Below are 22732 nucleotides of genomic sequence, written 5' to 3'. Positions count from 1 at the left end.
TTACCTTCACGTCAAAGGAGGCTGGGAAGGGGGAGGCAGGGAGATTTTCACAATTACAGCTTTCCTGGGATTATTTGGTCATGTTTTTATCATAATCAGATTCATGGGATTACCAGTTCCCACCTGGGTTGTTAGGTTCTTGTCACTTAATTACACCCCGTGTCATTCAACTTCTTCTGGCAATTGAGGGCCAGCTGCTCAATCCCACACTTTCCCCCTAAACGCGCGCTGCCGACGCAGATGTCAAAAGCTCCATCCATGCCTTTGAAGCCTAGAGATCTTTTCCAAAACCGAGGTGCAACACCCCCCTTCCCACCCCACCCAAACTGTTTGGGGTGGGGGAGAAGTGGATTTGAGGAACACCCAGCCCAAAGCATTCTCCCCAAAGCATCCCCCGGGTCCCCCCAGCTTGTCCCCGCCGTGAGCCACCGAACCCCTCAGAGAGGTGACAACTGAGGGGCGTCCCCCCCTCTTTCCCATCACCTCCATCCCCCCGTGGTGTGACACCAGCTCCCTCCACCGCTCCTGTTCAACCTCCTGGGACCGGCGCCAGGCTAGAGCAGGGTGGCGTGCCCACTGGTGTCATCGTGGTCCACGCTGTTGAGGATGGCTGTCTGGTCTTCAGGGAGCTGCCGGTGGCAGAGGTCGTCCTTCAGCGCTGAGAGCCGGGCGAAGGGGTCCTGACGAGGGTGTCTCTTCTTCTTGCGGAGGCAGACAGCTTCGTCAGGTGACAGTACCTGAGAGCTGGGAGGGTGCTGAACCTGGGAGGCAGAGCCATCTGGGAAGGGGGGAGAGAAGGCAGATGGGACTGGGGCCAGCAGCAGGCAGAGCAGAGCGCTTTGCTTGCTGAAAAAGGGAGGTGACAGCAAGCCTGGCCCTGAACCCACAGCGTGGCAAGAGGGGAAATGAAATTAACACTCAAAATCCAAACAAATGACTAAATATGGGAGATGCATGGAAAGGACTCGGTTTGGAGGAGCAAAGGAGGGACAACCTGTAGGCAAGCATCCCGGGGAGACATCCCTTTGGGAGGCAGGGAACAAGGGCAGCATCCAGGAACGGGCTTGGAGAACCCCAGCGCTGGAGCCGGCAGGGATCTGCCCAAGCTCTGCTCACAGCAGGACACAGGGAATGCTGTTGGGGACCGTGGGGTCCTCGCACTCACTGGGTTGTTTTCTGGATTTCGAGGAGCCCTTGGATGACTTTTTGGGCTTCTTTATCCGCTGGTATTTCAGAGCTTCGAGCCTCTCAGGTGCAGCAGTGTCCCCGGGCGGAGATGGACGTTTTCTAGGAAGGAAAAGCAGACAAGCGCCATCAGCGGCTCCCGGCCACGCTCGGGCCGCTGGACGTCCCCGGTGGGGGATCGGCCGATCCCAGCTGGCTCTGCCGTGGAAAAGGAAGAGGTGAGAAACCTGGGGCTGAGGGAGCAGGGCCAGCCAGGTGTGCCAGAGCACGGGATGGAGGAAGTGAGGCGTCCCCGCTGTGCCCCTACGTCTCCTCCAGGTTTTCGAGCGGCACCGCAACCCGGCCGGTGCCACGTCCAGCACAGGCACCCCCAGCTCACCTGCCTGCCATGCCAACACTGCTAAACAAAACAGGACGGGGCAGATCCTATGTCCGATAAGGCATTTCTGGGAAGTGGTAGGAAACCCCTTGGGATGGAGAGAGAAGAGAAAGAGATAGGCAGAAGCGGCACGGCAGCATCGAGACGGGCACCACGAGCCACCCGGGGCGGACAACACCTGCACCACAAACAGCAGGGAGGCAGGATCCTGCTGGCCCTGCTCCCACAGCCAGAAAAACCAGGGGCCACACGACAGACAGGGACGCCAAGGGCACACACCGACAGAGCTGGGAGAGGTACCTCGTTCCCAGGTCCCTGTGAGAAGCGACAACAGAAACGCAACAGCACAGGAGCATCTGCTCCTGGAACAGCGAGAGGCTGGGAGCTGGAAATGGAAACACTGACAAGGTTTCATTGCAAGGACAAGGAGGACATTTGCAAAGGGGTGCTTCCTGCAGGAGAGCCAGCAGGTGCAAGGGATAGTTTATCAGCTGTACCCCCTGAGGAACTCTTCTACAGGAACCAGCTCAAGGTGCAGTATCCTCCCCTTTGCAAAGAGATTTTTTTGTTTTATTTCCTTCACTGTACCTGTTTTTCCCATCCAAGGCCTGGAAAGCATGACTGCTGTAGAGAGCAGAGCATTAGAGGAAAACCTTTTCCTTAGGAGAGCAGGCAGTCCAGCTCTTATCTATAGCACATCACAGCATCCCCCCTGCTTGCTGCTTTCCCATCTCCTTCCCCCTCTCCATTTTACTTCCACGACCCTCCAAGAGTCACCAACTTCTATTGCCACAGAAGAAGTCTGAGGCCATCTGGGATAAACCCAAGCCACTTGCAGACAAGGTGTCCAGAGAAGACAGGAAGCGTCCACAAAGCACCTTTCAGTGCGATAAAGCAAACACTTTAAGCCAGGCTCCAATGAGGAAAGGAGATTTAAACTTTCAGAGGAGGAGATGACTCTCTTCTGCTCTCACAACTTGGTCACCAGAGGTCAGCAACCAAACCTTGTCACAGGAGCCACACAGAGGACAGCACTGATGGCAGCTCCTGCACCCATCTGTGACCAGGGCAGGGATCAGCGTATCCCGCAAGCCACGGGCAGCAGGAGGGCAGGAGGAGCCACCTCAGCTGGCTGCAAGAGGCAACATCAGTGCCTTCAGACTCCTGCTTGGGCACAGAAGCACTGAGGATGATGTCCCCCTGTCTGTCAGCAAGGTGTGCCCCATCCAGCATTGCAAAACCACCGTGGCTGCTGGCAGGAGCAGCAGGAAGGGACAAGGACGTGGGCTGGAGCACAGACCCCACAGTCCCAGGCTGTGGTACCAGAGTACACCCACCCACGGAGAGTCTGGAGCTCCTCATCTCCCCTGGGGTCCAGGCAGAGCCCGGCTGGCACTGAAGACACCCTGCAGGCTTTCCCCCACAGGTCTCATGTGTGCCACCACTGCAGAGCACAGTGTGACAGCAGCGCTTCCCATCCGACATCCCAAAGGTCTCCAGAGCATTGAAATTTCAGCTGGAGCGCACAGGCAAGGAGCTCCCAGGAGATTTTTCCCCTTGGGGAGCAGGAGGGTTTTTGGGTTTTTTTGAAGATGAGTGTGATTGCGAAGCTTCTCAGTTTTGCTGGCAGCACGGGAGAGCACCCAGAGAAGTGCAGCGTGAGGTGAAGAAGCAGCTGAGGCACAGCAGACGCAACAGAAACCCAAACACTGGGCACAGAAAAGCTCCTTTTCATGTTTTCCAATGCAACAGAGACGTCAGGGTGCGGAGAGTTCCTGGAGAGAGTCTGTTCCAGCTCCCAGCAGAGCATCACATCAGCTGAAGATGAAGCAGCTCATTAGACATTCTGGGAGTCCCGCTGGCTGGATCCAAGCTTTTCCTCATCCAGAAGACAACATTTACATTTGCAGAGCTCAAACGCCTTCCCAAGTGCAATCAGCCTCTTGTGAGAGAAGCTGCCAGCAGCAGCTCTGCCCTCTGAGCTGAACCAACTGAGCCATGCACATGCTGGCTGAAGGTAGGACCACAGTGACCCACAGGTCACAGCATGGCATTGCCTGCAGCAATTCCTGCTTGAGTGGCCAGTGAGAGGCCTTTCCCACTTACAGCCAACATTCTGTGGGGTGCACATGAGTTACATTCCTGCAGGTACTTGGCAAACGGTGATTTCAGCTGCTCCATCACCCACAGAGTTCACACGTGCCAAGCCCTGGACAGCACCGAGCTTGGTGATCCTGCCACCATCCTTCCCACCAGCACCTGCCTTCTACCACCTCTTCCCACCACCCAGACAGCTTTTGCCACTGTTATTAAAGCTCAGCCTGTAAAAGTCTCTTTCTCTTTCCACTCTTTTTTCTTTCTAAGAAGAAGCTGTTGTGGCATGCTGACAAAATTAAACAGATTTACATGAGGGATTATGAGGAAATTGCCTGAAGCTCATTTCCACTAGTTCTCCGTAATTGAACTCGTATTTATACACACAAACATAAACAGTGAGTGCACTGAACCCATGTGTCACCATAAATACTGTCTGACCTCTGGCAAGGAAGAGATACAGAGGACAAAACGATGCTACTCAGCAGCCAAATTTTATCTGCTCTACCCACCCTTTATCTCTTCAAAGGGCGCCAATTCTTCCAAATTAATTTTCATTTTAAGCTCAGCCAAAAGCCTCTTCCTGCCCCCCAGAGTTCACATTTTGGGCAGCTGCCCACACATGAAGGAGCTGTTGAATACCAACAGATGAGATGTTCAGGGAGGTGGGCGAAGTTCTTCTGGAAACTTCAGTGTAGAGCCAAGCAAAGGAGCTTTGAGAAGCCCATGTGAACTCCTGGCGCCAACCTTCTGCGAGGCACCACCAACACCTGGAGCAGCAGTTTTCCTTGAGTCTTCAAAGGAAAACCCTTCTGCATGAGCAAGTGTCTGGACTGCATGGACTGGGAGGTACTGGAGAGGCCACAAAGGTACTGAAGGACCTTCAAGAGTCCCAGGACAGGAAAAGGAAGTAGAGGAGAAGTATCCAGCACAACACACATCGCAGGTGTTCTTCTTCAGATGTCCTTCCATGTACAAAGCAAAGATATAAGGAAGAAGACACCTGAAATCATCACTGACCTCTTTCCACTCAGAAGGAGAACCCATATAAAGGAAGAGTCCAGGAGATTCAAGGATCCTATACATATATTCATATATATTCAACCTCATGGAGGTCTGAACACACCCTCCCTGTTTCTTTGTCTCCTTGAGCCAAGACATTGACATCCAGGAATAGTTCGGGCATGTTAGAGCATCCACTTGGATAAAGTAGAGTATCCACTTGAAAGGAGCCCACTGTGTCCTTCAACCCTTCATCCTCCTCACATGAAGAGCTCAATTCTCCTACACGAGGCTCCTGCAAGTCAGGATTCCCACTCTGCTCCGAGGCAGTGCTGGCTGCTGCCTCCATCCCGGAACGCTTGGGATCCTTCAGCACAAGAGGTGCCAGAGAAACCGCGGTGACAGCCCCAGGCCAGGGCTGCTGCTGCTGCCAAGGCACCGCCAGGAGGGAGGGAGGGAGGGGCTGGTCACAGTGGGGAGCACACCAGAGAAGGGGTGCCCTTCTACAGGTCTGCAGACACCACAACTCATCTACACAACGGACTTCACCACCATGCTGACGGAGAGGAGAGAAGGCGAGGGAAACGGGGCCGGGCTGGACAGGAAGAGGGGGATACAGTCATGGGGAAGGGGAAGGGAGAGAGGAAGATAAATGAAAAACAGGAGTGAGAAAATATGTAAGGAAATTAAAGAGACTGAAAAGAAAAATAAAGTAACAATAAAATTAATAATAATAATAATAATTAAGAAAGAAAAGAAAAACGCACTCAGACAAGCGGACTCACAACTTCTCCAAGCGGAAGGAGGCATGGAACACATGCAGAGGATCAGCACATGGACAGTCTTTAAAGGGGAACCTGTTTTCTTTCAAGCAGGGAGCGAGGGCTGCTGCTCCTCCCGCACGCCTGGCGCCGACGTCCCTTCGTCACTCAACGCTACGCCACTGCCAAGCCCCCCAAGCTCCCAGCACTGGCAGTGCTGCCCTGGCAAGGAGGGCCTGGGGAGGCCACCCAGGGCAGGCTGCCGTGCCGAGGGGCAGGGGAGCTTGGTGCCTTGTCTGTGGTTTTTGGGTTTCCCTCTGCAGGGAGACGACAGCCCCCTTTTCCCTGTTCCAAGATGCGCGCCGCATCCTAAGAAAAGAGGATGGGAGAACTCCTCGTGCTGGCTCAGTAATTGTATCATTTATCCCTGCCCATCCATAAAAATTACCTGAGCTTCACCTAGTAAAAGCCACCATGCTGCAGCAGGGAGCTCACATGCTGCCTCTCCTTCTCCTCTCAGCTTCTAATGCTGCAATAGAGAAATCTGTCTGGTCTGGTGTAAAATCCCTGTGCTCCGCATGCACTGACAATTTTATGACCCCAAATCAAGAAATTACTCAGCTGGGTTCTCTACGGGATTCTTCGCTTATTGAAGTGAGATTTATTGGTCTGTTTTCCCCTTTTTGGGGATAATGACTCTGGAGATGCCCCTGTGACTGCAGTTCCCAGCAGCATCCTGGAGTAGGACACACGGCTGCTCCCACCTTGCTGGGCAGTGTCACCCTGCTTCTCAAAATCCATCAGCCCACAGCAGCCAGCACTGGAGCCAGTCAGGATCTAAACAAAAGCCACACCAAACTCAGACACGAGCCTGGACTCACCTCTGCTGTGCTAAAGCCATGACTGCTCGTGTCCCTAATGCTGCCAGAGCAGGGAAGTGCCACAGAGCAAGAACAAACAGCCACTTCCTCTCTGAGGGCTTCCCCATTTCCCAAAAAGCCTGGCACGGCCCAGATCTCAGCAAGGCTTGGTGCCAGCTTTGCTCCTCACAGGATGCCCTGCTCTGGGATCAGCAAGGAAAAACAGAAGGAGAAGGCGGCCAAGTGCTCAAGAGATTTGGAGGCTCAAATAGGATGGGTTTTGTCACGCCAAGAGGATGGCTCCTCCATGGAGCACACACATCCAGCACCCCCTCCTCACCAATCCTGCTCTCCCCACCCCAGGACAAACCTCCAGGTCAGCTGGAGGAATTCCCCTCTCCTGGAAACATCTCCCTGATTTCTCTAGGCATCCCAACTCTCTCTCACGAGGCTCTCTCCCAGCCCAAAAAGGCTTCTCAGGCTGTTGGAGAGAATCAGCCACGACCTTCACTCTTCCCAACCAAGGCAGCAAAGCTTAACCTTTTGTAAGACCTGTCCTAAGGAAGTTTGGGTATGGCCATGCTCTTAGAAACAGGCACATCTACAATCCCATCTCTGCTTTCACAACCAGCCTGGCTGATGGCCAAACAAGTGTTGCCAATTCTCTGGGTCACAAATTACTATTATTCCATCTGGATTTGGCAGCTTTAGTGATATTCTTCTGCTTCTACGGTCTGAAAACCATCTCCAGATTACTCCATCCCAGTTCCAGAAATGCCCATGGCTATCTAGGAAACCAGCCCCATGAAGGCAGCCCAGGAGGAATTTTCTTGGAAGAGTCTTTCAAGATCTGTTTAGTGCAGTTTAATTACAGCTGGGTCAGAAGAAGTCAAAGATTTCTCCAAGGAGAATTTCAAGGATTTTCCCATGACTACACCTGTGATGGGAAGGAAAAAACACCTTTCTGGCAGCCTGAGATCATAGTTCTGCTGCTGCCAAGCATACAATCCATCTTGAGAGAAAGACTTTTTCCATTTTCTGTGATTGAAGAGACTTGGGAAAAGAAAACAGATCCAGATACTGCTGGAAACAAAATTCTCCGTGTGCTGGACTGCAGCTGGAGACTGATTTTTGGAGCCCACTCTGAGCATGCTGTGTAAAGCTGGTGGCTCCAGAGGTGGCTGTTTTTCCTGGCTCCAGGGGGTGGCTGTGGACTCTTCCTGGTTTGGATCATCTGGGACAACCCCTCAACACACACCTCCCTAACACCACACAACCCTTGTGCACCCTGCCAGGGCCAAAAGTGCCACGTGTGTCACCACCCCCCAAGAAAGGAAGGGTGGCCCAGGGAGACGGCAGCTCGGCTCATCCCAAACCCCAGCCCCGAAGGCAGGGGAGCAGCGTGTGCTGCTGGGAGGGGAAACCCAAAAGCCACAGAGACTGTGCGTCCAGAGGTGTTTCCTAGTGTTTTCACATTCCATATTCCCCTTTAAAGGAAGAGATGGTATTGGAAAAGCCCCTTCCGTGTCCCCTGTCATGCCCCGCTCCCGGCCACCCTCCACAGCACCCACACCATCCTTTCGGACATGGATCACCCTTACCTATTGAGCTGAGGAGAAGCTTGTCTCGACAACACTGCCCAGATAGCTGAGATTAATCAAAAACAAAGCAGTTATCAACACCCGCAAGGAGCCGAGCTCCGCAACACATCAGCACGTCAACAACTCCAAAGGAAAAAGGAGGGAAAGAAACCAAACTGAAACACAAACGAAACGAGGCTGGAGAAGAAAGGGGGAAAGAAACAGAAGAGAAAGGAAAAGAAGAAACAAAAACGATAATCAACAAAGCGAATGGATACACTGCATAAAAGCACGGACAACAGTGCTGCTCTAACACGGCTCTGTCCTGGAGCTGGCTCTCCTTGGCATGCCCTGCTAGAGACATGGACCTGTGACTACATCCCTGACTGCATCGCTCCATAGCTGGGTTTTCCAGAGGCACACAGAAGTCATTTCAGGCTCATCCAGCTGCTCTCCCTCCCCATCCTCTCTCCCCTGAGCCCTCCTTCCTCCGCTTCAGTGCCGGAGGGATTTGCTAAGGCCATAACGCTTCCAGGTACCAGAGGGCGGGAGTGAAATGCGGAGGGCACTGCGGGGTGAAACGCTGCCTCCCCCCTCCCCAGAACACAGCCTCTTCTCCAAACGCCTCCGACCGCGCCGGCTCCGCGGGGCTGGGAGCCCCGGCCCCCGACTCCTCTCTGCCACAAGCCGGAGGAGGGGGCTCAACCCCACCAGACAAGAAGCCAGAATGAAGCAAGACGAAAGGATGGGACGAAAGCACGGCTACGGGGTCTAAGGTGCTGTGAAAGACGGAAGGAAAGAGGAGAAATAGAGAGAAAGAGAGAGAGAGAGAGAGACGCTTTTGCCTGGAGCAACCCTGGTACCTGGAAAACCAGCCGCTACTGTCTAGTGCAGCCACATCCCTCTTTAGGGCAGGATCTGAGCGTGCCGGCAGCCTCCCGATCTCCGCTGGGCTTAGTTTATTTTTATTTTTGCTCCTCTCCTGACATGCTGCTGGTGTGGCTAAGTCCTTGATCTCTCCCTGCCCGCGTCCTGGGGCTGCAGCATCCCTTTTGCAGGTGGGGCGGTGACCGTGATAGCTGTTTCTGTCATGCATTAAAGCTCTCTAGACTCCGCGGGAAGGAAGAGGAGGAAGACAGAGGCGCGGCGGCGGCGGCCCTAACGTTCGAAGAAAGCCAAGAGCCAGCAGCTAGAAGAGGAAACAACCTCCAGTGACACCAGGACACTTACCTAAGCGAGCCAGGTCTTTGTACACCTGGTAGACGGCCCGTAGCCCAAGTCGTGGCGCTTCCAGATTCCCAAGGGACCGGGAAGGTCGCCTGCCTAAAACCCAGCGCTCTCGGGCGGCGGCCATGCAACCCGTGCCCGTGGCACCAGCCTCTGCCTAGCAAAGCCCGCGGGACGCCGTCTCCAAAAGGGATGCTGCAGCGTGCCCAGAGAGACCCTACCAGTTGGGATGGTGATGGCAGGGAGGGAGTCAGAGGGAGTGGGTAAGGCAGGGTGGGGGAAGCCAGGAAGGGGCTGGGGGGGATCACCATGGGGCTCACGCACTTACCCTGTGGCGGCTACCGTGGTGGTGGATGTCGGCTCCGGTTGGAGAATCTCCTCGTCAGCCCTCCTTGGAGAAGGGATGTCTCCGAAAACATCCATGGTGTCCACGGGCAGGGAGGAGCCCTGGGAGTTGGAGAAGCCGGTGCCCACGGGGGTGAAGGCGGTGGTCGGTCGGAAGCTGGGGCTGTCCCCACGGCTGCTCGGCGCCGGAGATCCCGTGGAGGACGGCGTGGATTTGCGGGAGAAGCTGACGGCCGCGGGCGGCTGCAGCGTGATCTCCGACACCTCCGCCTGCTGGATGAGCCCCGGGCGGGGCCGGGCGCGGGCAGTCAGCTCCGGGGAGCTGTTGCGGGAGCTCAGGGGACTTTGGGTCAGAGGAGAAAGCCTTGAAGGTTGTAGCACCACCTGATGTAAACTGGGCTCAGCCCTCCTGACCTGCCGAGGGCTGGGCCGAGGTCGGGGTTGGGGCTCGTACCACCTGGTGTCCAGGCTGAATGTGCTTGTGCCGCTGGGGCCGACGGGCTCGGACGGTTCGTGGTAAGGCAACACGGGTATGCCCATACCTTGGCTGGTATGTCTTAGCTGCCCTTGACATCCCATGGGTTGCATAGGTTTGTCCTGCCACTTGGTGGTAGTGGGCACGGAGGATTGACCCCTGCCCGGTGACTTGCCGGTCCAGCTCTTTGGTGCCTCCAGGGGCAGGATGCCCGAGTAGGATGCGGGGACCACCTGGAGGGAGGAAGGTGGTGGCCCCCGAGGAAGGCAGCCCGTGGGCTGGGAGCCCTCGGCCGCCTCGCAGGGCTGGAGCTGGTGGGGGAACGGCGCGGGGGCCAGCTCCAGGCTGCCGAAGGGGAACTCGGCCCTGCCCCAGGGCTCGGGGGACCGGCCCCCCGTGGGGGTCTGGGCCAGGGGCAGCGTGCTGTTGGAGGCATTCTCCCCATTCTCCTCGGGGATGGTGGGGTGTCCGAAGGGCCCCTCGGGGGGCAGCGGTGGGGAGGACATGACCGAGCTCAGTGGGCTGACTTCTGGCATGTAGAAGGGCGGCGGGTCCACCTCCCCGGGGCTGCTGCTGCTGAGGTAACCGTAAAACTGGTGGTGGAAAGCCCGGGGGGCCGGCGGGCGGGCCTGGCCGGTGGCCTGCAGGGTGCCGGGACCCTCCAGAGCCCGGTGGAACCGGGGGCTGTATGCTGGTGGCTGAAGGTAGGACTCCTGGCTGGAGGAGAGAGGGGTGAGCTGGGCTTTCAGGGCGGTCACGGAGGTGGGGACGACGGGGTCATCGTTCTCCTCGTCCGACTGCCTGAACTCGGGGTACATGTCTGTCTCCTCCACGAAGGGGAAGCCCTCGATCCGCCGTGTCTTCAGGGAGGGCTCCATCTCCGCCGGGTCCATGACGAAGCGTCCGTCCGGCCCGCGGCTGATGAGCTCGATTGGAGTGGTGGCCTCAGCTTCGGCCTCCGCCTTGGAGACGCTGTACTTCTTGCTGCTGATGGCTCGTTTGGTCTTCTTGTAAAGGGAGAGTTCCTTCTCCTTGGTGGGGCTCAGCATCCGCTTGGCCTGAGGGCCCTGGTCGTCAGAGGACTCCGAGGGGGGACGGAGCGTGCGGATGCTCTCAGGACTCACCTTGCCGGAAGACAACCTGGACCACAGGGGAGAAAAACCAAGAGAGGGGACGGTCACCCGGAGCGGAAAGGAGCCCTTCTCGCCCAGAAGAACAACTCTGGATCCTGGAAACAAAGTGCTACCAGCTCTCAAAAGAGGAACCTCTGGGAGAAATTGGCAGGGGCAGAGTCTCGCCAGCAGCAGTGCACAACATCCCTGCTCCTTGGGAGGGCAGCTCGGAACACTCAGGGCTGAAAGCTCACCCCAACACCTCACAATAAGCTCCACCAACACCCCAACACCTCACAACAAGCTCCACCAAGACCTTCCAACAAGCTCCACAGCCCCACAGGGAAAAAAGACACAACCAGAGCTCACTTCCAATTCCTTCTGGGGTTTCTTATGTCCTCCTGAACTATCCATGCCCAGGAAAGGCCCTGAGAAGAGGGACATCAGGCAAATGTTCCCTCCCACAGAACTCAGCCTCTTACTTGGAGATGCTGACAGATCATTTCAGACCAAATCTTTCGCCCATTCTCGACACTCAGACTTTAGGCTGAGCACCTCAAAAGGCAGAGAGCATCAGGTTAGTTCCCTCATCCCCATCCAGAGAGCCTTGGACAAACAGGATGGAGGGGCAAAAGACAGCAGATTCAACAGACAGTGCAGGTTATTTCAGTGCAGTGGATGAACTGAAAACAAGTAAGATTCAGATCCACCAGCACCAGGACATTTTCCAACAGTTGAGGAGCCAAAGAATGAGGTGTCCACATCCCAGACTCTTGCACTCCCACCGGGAAGATGCTCCTGCTGATTTGCAGCTACACATGCTTTTGATGGGCTCTGCAAGGAGCAGTGGCTTCTGCAGCACCACGATCCACCACCTTTGGGCATGTGTGGAAAAAGGCTTCAGCAGGGCATTCTTCAGGAGAAAAGATGAATTTCCCAGGAAAAAAAAGAGCCAACAGAGAATGATTCAAAAACTACACTGAGCTGGCAGGAAGGACTCCATATGCAGCAGGCTAGTCCTTGTCCTAAGGAGCCCCTTCCAACTGGTGTGGAATTGAGTTCTATCAGCCAACTCCAGCTTTGGAAAATGTTCACAGATCCAGCGGGGTCATCTCTTAGCTCAGTTTGCTGCATTTGTCCCTGCTGCTTTCTGCTCCAAAGCCCATTTGTCTCTTGTGAACTGCTGTGCTCCCAAAAGTTCAGGGAACACCCAAAACCAGCTCATCAGGAGCAACCAAGTAAGGATGAGATATTTCCATTTGAGCTTTGCAATGACTGTAGGAGGGAGGCACCTTGAAGACCCCTCAGCCTGGTGCTGCAGCTAAGACAGATACTTACGGGGACTCCAAACTCTTCCTGCAGTGGGTTATCGAGAGAGGAGGGTCTGGAAGAGAATAAAAAGGGGAAAGAAGAGAGAACGCTGAGGAGGCGCAACATGACAGAGACAAGACAGACTCAACATCACGACAACAAAAGACACTCAACAAGAGGCCAAGGTTTCATTGCTCCAGTGCTTTAATGGTTGCTGACAACAAACAGCTCCCGTCACAGGGTCCTGCCCGTCCTGCTGCCACAGCCCCGCAGGCTGGAGGAGACGGAGCCGCTTCCCTGCCCTCTCCAGCTCCCCAGCCACCCTTTTCCCTACCAGCCACTCCTGCATGGAGGCTGCAGTCCCAGCTTTTGGGAAGCAGAGCAGCAGGGTCTCCTTTGGGGTCTTCTCTAGCCCAGCACTGCCCGCTCCAGGCTGGGAGCAGCTGGAGAGCCCAGCTCCAGGGGGACCTGGAGGAGGTGAGCAGTGCCCCCCCATCTGCATCCCAGAGGACAGCCCAGCCCTAAATCCCCGGCTCTAGGAGTTATCACCACGTGGGAGAGCTCCCTCGGAATTCCCAGGCTAGTTTCTCTGGCGCCTCTTCACCCACCCTGCCTCTCCCGCTCCCGACCACGAGCGCTTTCAGGCACAGCCGAGGGAGGAAGTCAGGGCTTCACCTGAGGACGCGCACGGACGAAGAAGAGACAGACAGGGAAGAAGGTTACGACCACAACACAACCAGGGGGGAGAAACGAGGGGGAGACAGGAAGGAGGGAGGAAGCACACCGGGAATGGACTCACCTTTCTTGCGCTTGAGCTTGCGTTTGCGTTGCTTGTTGACGAAGCAGGCGGCGAGTGTGCTGAAGAGGATGGCAGCAGCCAGGAAGCAGATGGTGGCAACGATGCCAGCCAGCACCGGGCGGGCTAGGCCCTCGTCCGTCAGGTCAGGCTGAGGAAAAACATCTGGGGAAAAAACACAGTTTAGTGTTATACCTGCTGCCTTCCACAGAGAAAGGGAACTCCACAGTGTTCCACAGGGTGGAGGCAGTGATAGTCTCCAGGAAAGATAATCTCTGTAAAGACCCTGCTTCCAAGCCAGCCCACCCAGGGAGAGCAATCAGCACTGCTTCAGGGCCAAGGGATTTGGTGGTCTCACACCAGATCACAGAATCATAAGATAGTTTGAGTTGGAAAGGGCTGTTTAAGGCTGTCTAGTCCAACTCCACTGCAATAAGCAGGGACATCTTCAACTAGATCAATTGCCCAAAGCAACCTGATAAACCTTTCTGTGTTAGCTGATGGACACCCAGGGAAGAAGCCTCCACACCAAACAAATACACATTTATGTCTAAACAGACACAACTGCAGCAAACCTGCAGTCACTTCCTGACTGAATAACCTGCGGCAGCAGCACAAGGTATTTCAACCTCTTTGCCAGTGCTTCACTTCAGCGTTCCCATGAAAACCGGGCTCCAAACCCCTTGCTAAACAGAAGCACATGTGAATCCCCAGCAGACCTCAGCTGGGGGCATGTGCAGATGTGCACCCTGCACACTCGGTGCTCCTGCCCTGTGCCATATCCAGGATCAGAGCATTCCCCCATGGAGCCGGGGCTTTCAGCCTGGGAGAGCAGCTGCCTGGGGCCGGGCACCTGCCAAACCCCATCAGAAAACCTGGGCGTGAGGAGCAAGGGAAGCGAGCAGGGAGGCTGCAGCAAGCTCTCCTCACCACGCCGGCACCACTTGGGGGCAGAGAGAGACCGCGGCATCGCAGCACAGCCGGGCTGGGCTTTCCACGAGAGCCAGAAAATCCGGGCTCGCCGCATCCCCATCCCTTCCTGCTGCCCTCGCCTTCCCCAGCGCCATCACAACCCTCCTCCGCCTGCCCCGCGGCTCGAGGAGCATTCTCCGAGCTGCATATGCAGGGAACACGCACGAACTGCAGCACGTTGCAGTCTCCCTGCTTGCAAAGCTCTTTTCCCTGTGGACTCTGCACTGCAGTGCTACGTTTCCCTCTCTCCACCTTTCATTCCCGCTCCCAGGCTGCGCCAGTGCCCGCTCGGAGCTTTGTTCTCCAGGCTCACCGCAGAGCCGGCGCGTGCTGGGCTCTGCGGGGCTCTGGGATTTGTCCTCGCCTGCTCCCATCAGGGCAGCCTGGGGTCAGCGCAGTGTTCAGCACACCCACGACAGCCCTGCACTCCCCTCAGCCCAGCTCACAGCCCCACAGCCATGGGGAGAAGAGGAGCCAGCCCTCACCTGTACTGGACACGCCAGCGACGTTGCTGGGTTCGCTGATGAGATCCTGCATGACCGCCAGCACACGGAACTCGTACCAGGTGTCCTGCAACACCAAACACACCTGTCAGGGCCCCCACACAGCCTCCAGCCTCGTCCTACCAGAACCTCTAACATCCCCCAGGTAAATAAAACCCTCTAACCACACATTTTTAATGTTAGCAAGTCAGGCTTTTTAACTTGCCCAGGGGGTGTGTGGCCATTTTGTGTGGCCAACCAAAATTCTGGCCTCCACCCAGACACAGATACAAAACTTTTTCATCTATTTATAGGCTTTCATCAAACAAAAATCATTGTTCATTGGTTCTAAGTTACACAATTCTCTTTCATTAATTAGTATTCTATCCTCTATTGGTTATTGATTTCTCGCTTCTTATGCTAATTAGTGCATATTTTTAGTAATTTTTTCCTCCTGTAGGGATTTTCTAATGTATACTGAGACTTGGTTAATCTCTTTAGCTTCTGGTTTCTGTAAAATGTCCTTGTGGTCCACAAATCCTACATTCCAACCTCAACAATACATCCTTCTCTCCCTTTGTTCATTGAAGCATATCAGACTGACTTTATCAAAACTTTAAGTCTCAGCCATTTTCTCAAGCTGTGTTGCTACAAAAGTAGCTTATAACAACTTTGCCAAATGCTAGCTAAGAGTAATTGAAGAGTAACACACTATCATTTATATGTATATTGATTGCGATTACTTAACACCATCAACTAAAATTATTAAAATGTTCTATCTTTTCCAACACTTGCCCAGCTCCTTGATTGAGCCATTCCAAAACTTCCCAGGAGCTGCAGCAGGTGGTGCAATATTATCACAGAACCATGAAGGCTGGAAAAGATCATTGAGTTGGGTGTGGCGTGGGCAGCCCCTGCTCACCTGGGACAAGTCCTTGGCAAAGAACTCGCTCTCGGAGCCCGGGATGCCATCATCCAGGATCTCCCACTTCTCCGCCACGCGGAATTCCATGATGTAGCGGTCGATGGGGAAGCTGTGGTTGGCGGGAGGGAGCCACGACAGGAGGACGCCTTGCTGTGTCCGGTTGGCTGTTAGGCACCTCGGTGGGGTAACCAACACCAGAGGCTCTGGAGTTGTTACAGGGAATGCTGGGGACAGAGCAGAAGGGACAGGGACACCTCTGAGCTGGGGCAGGGCAAGCACAGGAGATCCTCTTCCACACGTGCCCCCAGCAGCAGCAGAAGGACCACTGTGGCTGTTCCCACATTCCAGGAGTTTAGGGCACGTCTTGGGAGTCTGGTCTCTTATCACAGAAATAGAAAAGTGGATTTTCAAAAGGCACTGGACTAATGAGGCCGTGATTCCAGGCCTTCCTGCTTCCTCCCACCTCCACCTGGGAGCCCAAAGGCTCTGAGCTGTAACAAGTGATCTCGTGCTCTATTAATACCCCCTGATCCCAGCTGAACTTAAGGAGGATCTGAAAGGTGACTGGCACAGTACAGCTCTCCCATGCTGTCTCTCAGGACAAGCCTTCCAGAGCCTCATGCATCCAGCAAAGTCTGCAAGCTTCATCCAGGACCCTCCACAAACTATCTCCTACATGGCTGGAAACTATTGCTGACGATGTTCATCTCCATCTCCATCTCCAGCGGACAGGACACATGGAGCAAGCCCCTTCTCCACACAGACCTCCCAGATCCCTTCCCAGCCCTCCCCTGTTCCCAAGGAGGACCTACCTAGAGTGTTCACAGTGACCACCTCACTGAAGGAGCTGGTGCCCAGCTTGTTTTGAGCCAAGACACTGAACTGGTAGGCAGTCTCTGGTTCCAAGGTATCCACCAGTAGCCAACTGGAACCAGCTGGCACAGGGAGAGACAGCCAGTCATGGGGTCCAAACTGGGCTCTCTTCATCCTGCCGAGAGAAAAGGGAGCATCCTCAGGGGAAGGTGTCTTTGACAGGGAGGACAAAGAGGCAGCATTAATTTCTTATGCAAAAATGGAGCTTTCCCGAGCAATGGTTTGGTTTGACAGCAGTGATGTGGATGAACATGGGGCAGCCACTCGCCACCCACGAGCTGGCAGAGGACACCATCCCCTCGTGTCCCACCAGCTCTCAGGGGCACTGCCACCAGCTCTCCCCTCTGCCCTGAGCGGGGTCAGGGATAACAGCAGTGCCAACAGCCCCGCTCTGACGCGATCTCCACCAGATTCCCATGGGCAAAAGCGGGAGCTGGAGCATTTTGGTGAGTGCTGCAAAGGGAACGGCTGACGCAGGAGACAGGCCCTGTTCCCATTTATACCTCGACATCTCCTGAGCCAGAGCCAAGTTCTCCCTCAGCTGTAGCCCTGTACATGTCATCCCACGAGAGACATTTAACTAAATCCCCATCTCTGACACATTTGCACAAGTCGGGGGCTGCCAGCACACCCTGGGGCACCACTCAGGGTTTGGCAGAGCAGCAGAGGCACTGGCAGGGAGTGCAGGACACAACCTTTCTGCTGGGGTCTAACCACAAACCCAGGGTGAAAAACACCCCCAGAGCCATCCCAGTGCCACCCAGGAGCATGCAGCCACCTCCACAAGCCATCAATCCCACCAGGATCCCACATCCCAAAGCAGCACCACTGCATGACTGCTATACTGCAAGTATAGGTGCTCGTGTTAGAAAGATGTTTTAGGGAGTCTGAGCCCTCAGCTGCAGGATTTGGTGGTGTACATGGAGGAATTGGGAAGGATTAGTGCAGATGGTCTGTCCTGGACAGGTAAGGGGGCTCATCTGCAGCCACCAGCACACAGCCAGGTGAATCCACCCAACAGGAAAAAAGGAAAGAGAAATAACGCTGCTGTCCAGGGAGCAGAAAGTGAGGCAGAGAAACAGCAGCAAGCCATGGAAACAAGCAGGTCAGTGGAGAGCCATGCATGTGCTGTGTGCCTCTGCCAAACCCAGGGAAAGCCTCTGGATCACTGCAGCTCCAGCTGGACTGCAGATCCCAGGATCCCTCACCACCGTGGCAGAGGCAGGAGGGCAGCAGGGCAGCCCCTCTCCTGGGCAGGTCCCTGCAGTGCTTAATCCCACTGCCCTCACATCCCTCCTTCCCGGCACTGCTGCGGGCAGGGGCACACAAGAGAGGGGCTGAGGGTGGGGAAGGCAGGGGGTAAATGCAGCACTGAACTGGGAGAACCCCCTTGCTGAGGGAGCTGGAATGCTGTGCTGGCCCTGGCCACTCCTGGGGAGCGGGGTTTGCATTTCCAGCCTCAGCAACAGCAGATGCGGGAGGAGAGCACGAATCCAGAGAAAATGGAGCCATGTTTTGCTTGAGCATCCCGCAGCCACAGCAGGGAGGAAAGCACACGATGGCACTCTGGATGGCACTACATGAGCCAGCTGTGTCCCAGATCCCTGGGCCCAGGGAACAGCACATCCCTCAGGGATCACACCCTAGGGTCAGGGCAAGACAGGTCACTGCCTCCGTGTACAAAGTCCCCACAGCTCCCTATGAATTCCTTAATGCAAGCTTGGTGCAAGCACCCTTCCCTGCTGGCTGCTCTCTCCCTGTGGAGTCTGGAAGAGCCACAAGGAGGCAGGAATCCGAGAGTAGGTTGCAGAGCAAGAGCAGCAGCAGCTGCTGATGCAGCCAGAGCAGAGAGGTTTAACCACTCCTTCCCAAGGACATTTTCATCAAAGCAAGGTCTGCACTGCTCAGCTTGCTCCCTCATTTTCCCCCTCTCTGTTCAATCCATTCTTTCTTTCCATCTCCAGACAGACAGCTCAGCCCCAGGCTGGAGCAGAGCAGAAATCATTACAGGCAGCGTCTCCCTCTATCCTCTCTATCAGCAGCCTCAGGGCAAATTAAGGCAAGGAAAGAATGAGAGAGAGAGAGGAAGGGCTGGAGAATGCCAGCCCAAGGCTGGAAAGGGAACACATCACCCCCTCCACATTTCCAAGGATGATTCTTTAGAAGAAGATGACAACAGCAGAGCCCAAAGAAAACCCCAGCCTTGCTGCACCTACATTTCTCCTTCCCCTGCCCCAGGGGAAAGGCAGAGGGCTGAGCCTGCCCCTGCTGCAGGAAGGTGGGATGCACCTGGGTGCTGGGGAGCACAGGAGCTATGGGAGCAAAGCCCCAGTGCCAGGATCTCACAGTGGCTGGTCATGATCTCAGCTGGGATTTAACCACCTCCAGGGAGCCACAGAGCAAGGAGAGAACATTTCTGCTTAGTCACAGCTCTTCCAGGACACACTCTCTAAAGGTTGAATTTTCCATCCTCTCCCTGGCTGTTAAGCCTCATAAACAGTTTATCTTGAAATTAGATGCCAGAGGCACAGCTACACGAATGCAAAGCATCTCCCATGTACCACAAGCAGAGTAAAACCTGCTGGGGCAGACGGAGGCAGAGGCCAGCACAGAAGGGAGAGGAAATACGGGAACTACGCGATCCCAGCACCACCACCACCCATCTCTCCGAGGAGCCCCGAGGGAGCTCAGCCCTGTAAGCCCCACAGGCACAGAGCTGGGCACACCACCCTCCCCACCCTCCTCCCCCCGCTGCTCGAAGCTCGGGTCGGCTAGGAAGGAAAAGAAGCAGAGAGCAAAGCATGCCAGGATGACTCACAGAGGGCCGTACCAAACTGAGAAAGTCTGCTCGTATCCACCGTCATAGCCGGGCTCCCAGGAGACGTTGGCTGAGGTCATGGCGGCCACGACGTGCACGCTGGTCGGGGCGTGAGGGCTTGTCCCTGCAGAGACAGGGGACAGCTTAGAGGAGAGCAGCACCAGGGCTGGAAGGGCTCTTCTCCCAAGCCATGGTCCAAGGGGACTCCTCTTGCACCCAGCCAATGGCCAAGGCCATTTCTGCTGGAAATGGCAGCAGGACAGGTGGTCAGAACAACAGCACAGAGAAAGGCAACTCCACCAGGAAATAACATTTAAAGGAGACATTGCTCTTAGAATCACAGAGTGGTTTGGATTGGAAGGAACTTGAAGGGACATCTACTCCCTCCTGACATGGGCAGGGACACCTTCCAGTAGACCAGGCTGCTCCAAGCCCTGTTCAACATGACCTTGAACACTTCCAGAGATAGGGCAGCCACAGCTTCTGTGCCAGGGCCTCATCACCCTCAAAGGGAGGAATTTCTTCCCCATATCCCATCTAAACCCCCCATCTCTCAGTTTAAAGCCACTCCCCCTTGTCCTGTCACCACAGTTCTCCTTGTGGGGAGCAGTCCCATCTCCTGCCTTGCCTGGGGGGCTCTCCCCAGGCCCCTTCCCCCCCTGCCCGTACCTACGACGGTCAGGTGGGTGCTGGCAGTAATGCTTGCGACGATGTTGGTGGCGACGCACTCCCACTCGCCGTGGTCGTCCTTGCCGAGGGAGCGGATCTGCAGGGTCCCGCCGGGCAGCGTGTTGTGCTTGCTCCTGCTGGGCTTCCCTACCTTGGGCAAGGAGCGGGGTGGGGGGCCAGGCAAAGAGAGAAAAAACACGACTCAGCAGCGGGTTGTGGGGCAGGGCGAGGCGGCGGCGGGGTCACTAAGCTACCTGCGCGGCCCAGGGGACACCGCCGGCCACCGGCAGGGGATCTGGTCTCTCCGGTCGTGGCAAGGCAGACGGTTCCCCCGTTTCCGAGAGGACCTGGGGGGCAACGCGAGAGGCATGCGTCAGGAGGCTGCTGCTCAGCACTCACACACAAGCGGGAAACCCCACGGCACTCGCACGGACACCGAGCCCCGCGCCGGGGCTCAACCTCCGGCATCCAAAGCTGAAACTGCTGCAAGGAGGGGCACTGGCCGTCCCAGCAAACCCCCTCCCGGGATGGGGAAGGCATAGGCTGCCCCAGGAGATGCCCAAACTGCCTCAGTTAGCAGCAGATGAGAGGCTGGACCCTTCACATCAGAGGTCTGGGCAGCGAGGGCCCCATGGGGATGTGGGAGGATGGCGTGCGTGGAGGTGCCTGGAATCTCTCAAGCCGAGCGGAAAGATGGATCTTGTAACAACTCATCTATGTCCATCAGCCAAAGTTGTGCAAATCCCACGTTGTCCTGAGTCCTCTTCAGCTGTTCTTCATGTGAGGGATTCTGCTGATCAACACCAGGACCCACATGTTGACGCAAAAAAGGAGAAGCAGAGGAGCCCACGGACACGTGGGGTTACCAGTGCAAGGCAAGGAGTTCTTCAAGAGACTGGTCAGCACTGGCGGGCTGATGGGGAGGGAGGAAGTTGGCTTCTGCCACTGGCAAACTGAGCTCAGCCCAAGCCAGCCTTGACTGGAGTTGGAGGAGATAAGCCAGAACCACAAAATGAGGAGGACCAGCAGAAGACACAAGTGGGATTGGAAAGAAACCTGGCTGAAAGTGGTGAGGGCATGGAAAGAAAAATAAGATGGAGAAAAAGACTAAACAGCCAACAAGCTTTAGGCAGGTCACTAGCAATGTGACATACAAGTCATGGTCCTCCTCGTGCTGCTAAAAGGGACCCAGAGATGCAGCAGCTCAAGACACAAGGATTGGGGATGCTTCCACTGGGAGTCCCTCCCTGACAGAGGGACCCAGATCACTCTCAAGAGCCCTAAGAAGGTGAAAGGCTTGGAAAGAAGTTCCTGACAGCACAACAAAGAGCCCAGGAGGTCTCCTGCACAGTGGCTTTCCTATGGGAGCAGTAAAGGTGGGAAGCAAGGGGAAGGCTGCAGGAGGACTGCAAAGCCCTCACTGCTCCCAGGCTGTGCCACCACACCCCGCTCTATGACAAGGGACATCTTGAAGTCTTTATATCCAGTTCAGGATCATTAAAACAGCTTCTTCCCAGGGCCTTTGAAGTCTTGGGGCAGTAAAGCAGGTGCTGACTGGTCCAGAGCCAAGAGACCCCTGGATGTGCTGCGGTGACACATCCCCTCCCTCCACAGGAGGTGTGTGCTGCGAGAACAGCATTGCCACGACTGCCATGTCCTGCTGGTGACCACCTGGGAGCCAGGCAAGGAGGAGGGTGTCCTGTGGGCAGTGCTGGCGAGGCAGAGGAGGGGGCCGGGGCGGGGGCAGTGTTTCAGCTTTGTGGATGCTGCCGTGTCGGTTTCCCGGGATTACTCGGCGGCCACAAGCCGGGCTTCCCCCACCCACCTGCGGGACAGGACGGCAGTGGCTCAGCCCAAAGCGAAGCAGCTGTACCTGCAGTTTGTTCTTACCGGGACAGAGTGTGGCTTCTCTGTCTGCAAAATTCACCAAAAGCCAAAGGCACTGCAGATTTGTCTGGCAGGCCGGGTACCTTTCTCCAGGCGATGATGGGAAAGGGGTCTCCGGCAGCAGCGCAAGGAATCAACAGCTCCCTCCCTGCCTCCTGTCTGTACTCCCAGCCTGGTAGCACCGTGAAATAGGGGGGGTCCTGCAGCCAAACAAGGGAAAACAAGGAGTGTCAGCCTGTCCAAACCCCCATCACCAAAAGCAAGACTTTGCCAGACCAACCCAATCCCCATTCTGGGTAAGCTTGAGGCATTGCAAGTAAAATTGTGTGGAGAACGTGTGCTAAGGAGCCTCGATGCACACCAAATTACACACCTGGAGGGAGATTCTCTCCAAAGAGCCACCACACTGGAGCATAGAAATATGGAATCACAGAATGGTTTGGGCTGGAAGGTACATTAAAGCTCATCCCATTCCACTCTCTGCCATGGGCAGGGACACATTCCACTATCACAGATTGCTCCAACCTGGCTTTGGATACTTCCAGGGATGGGGCAGCCCCAGCTTCTCTGGGCAACCTGTGCCAGGGCCTCACCACCCTCACAGAGAAGAGCTTTCTCCTAATTTCTAACCTAAATTTTGCCTCCTTCTGTTTGATCACATTACCCCTTGTACCATCCCTACAGTTCCTGACAAAGATTCTCTCTCCAGCTTCCTTGCAGGCCCCCTTAGACACAGGAAGGCTGTTGTGACAATTCCACACAACTTCTCTTCTTCAGGCTGAGCAGCATCTTGCTTTTTACCTCCTTGAAACAGGAAGAAACCCACCCACATCACATCAGCCATCACCCTGATTTCCTCGCCCCGGCAGCCGCCCCAGCGGATGTGTGTGTCTGGTACACAAAGCGTTATCATCTGAACCCCGGCGAGACACCATGAATCACCACGGCTCCCTCCCAGGCACAGGACTCCGTGTTCAGG

At 55.6% G+C, this 22732-nt stretch overlaps 1 protein-coding gene across 4 annotated transcripts in view; it reads right to left on the bottom strand.

Annotated features, from left to right (window-relative positions):
- Positions 1–455: 455 nt before the first annotated feature.
- Positions 456–22732, bottom strand: part of IGSF9B (immunoglobulin superfamily member 9B) — a 39532-nt gene continuing 17255 nt past the window's right edge. The window contains exons 10-22 of one of the 4 annotated variants that reach the window (XR_008434657.1): positions 21837–21953; positions 20121–20213; positions 19867–20017; positions 19198–19321; positions 16319–16494; positions 15504–15730; positions 14585–14669; positions 13131–13292; positions 12359–12404; positions 9417–11048; positions 8725–9050; positions 7883–7928; positions 1248–1287 (exon numbers count right to left, since the gene is read on the bottom strand). Coding sequence is in view for 3 of the 4 variants with exons in the window: in XM_053963375.1 (XP_053819350.1) it covers positions 555–778; positions 1166–1287; positions 9417–11048; positions 12359–12404; positions 13131–13292; positions 14585–14669; positions 15504–15730; positions 16319–16494; positions 19198–19321; positions 19867–20017; positions 20121–20213; positions 21837–21953 (3159 nt within the window). In the remaining variant the exon portion in view is untranslated. Of the gene's footprint in view, positions 779–1165; positions 1288–7882; positions 7929–8724; positions 9051–9416; positions 11049–12358; positions 12405–13130; positions 13293–14584; positions 14670–15503; positions 15731–16318; positions 16495–19197; positions 19322–19866; positions 20018–20120; positions 20214–21836; positions 21954–22732 lie in introns of those variants that run through there. The other 3 variants (XM_053963375.1, XM_053963376.1, XM_053963377.1) reach the window with 3 other exon arrangements.

The sequence above is a fragment of the Vidua chalybeata genome, chromosome 23 (genome assembly GCF_026979565.1).
Source record: "Vidua chalybeata isolate OUT-0048 chromosome 23, bVidCha1 merged haplotype, whole genome shotgun sequence".
Classification (NCBI taxonomy): Eukaryota; Metazoa; Chordata; class Aves; order Passeriformes; family Viduidae; genus Vidua; species Vidua chalybeata.
Note: the sequence above shows the minus strand (reverse complement) of the source record. Positions and strands in the feature narration are given on the sequence as shown.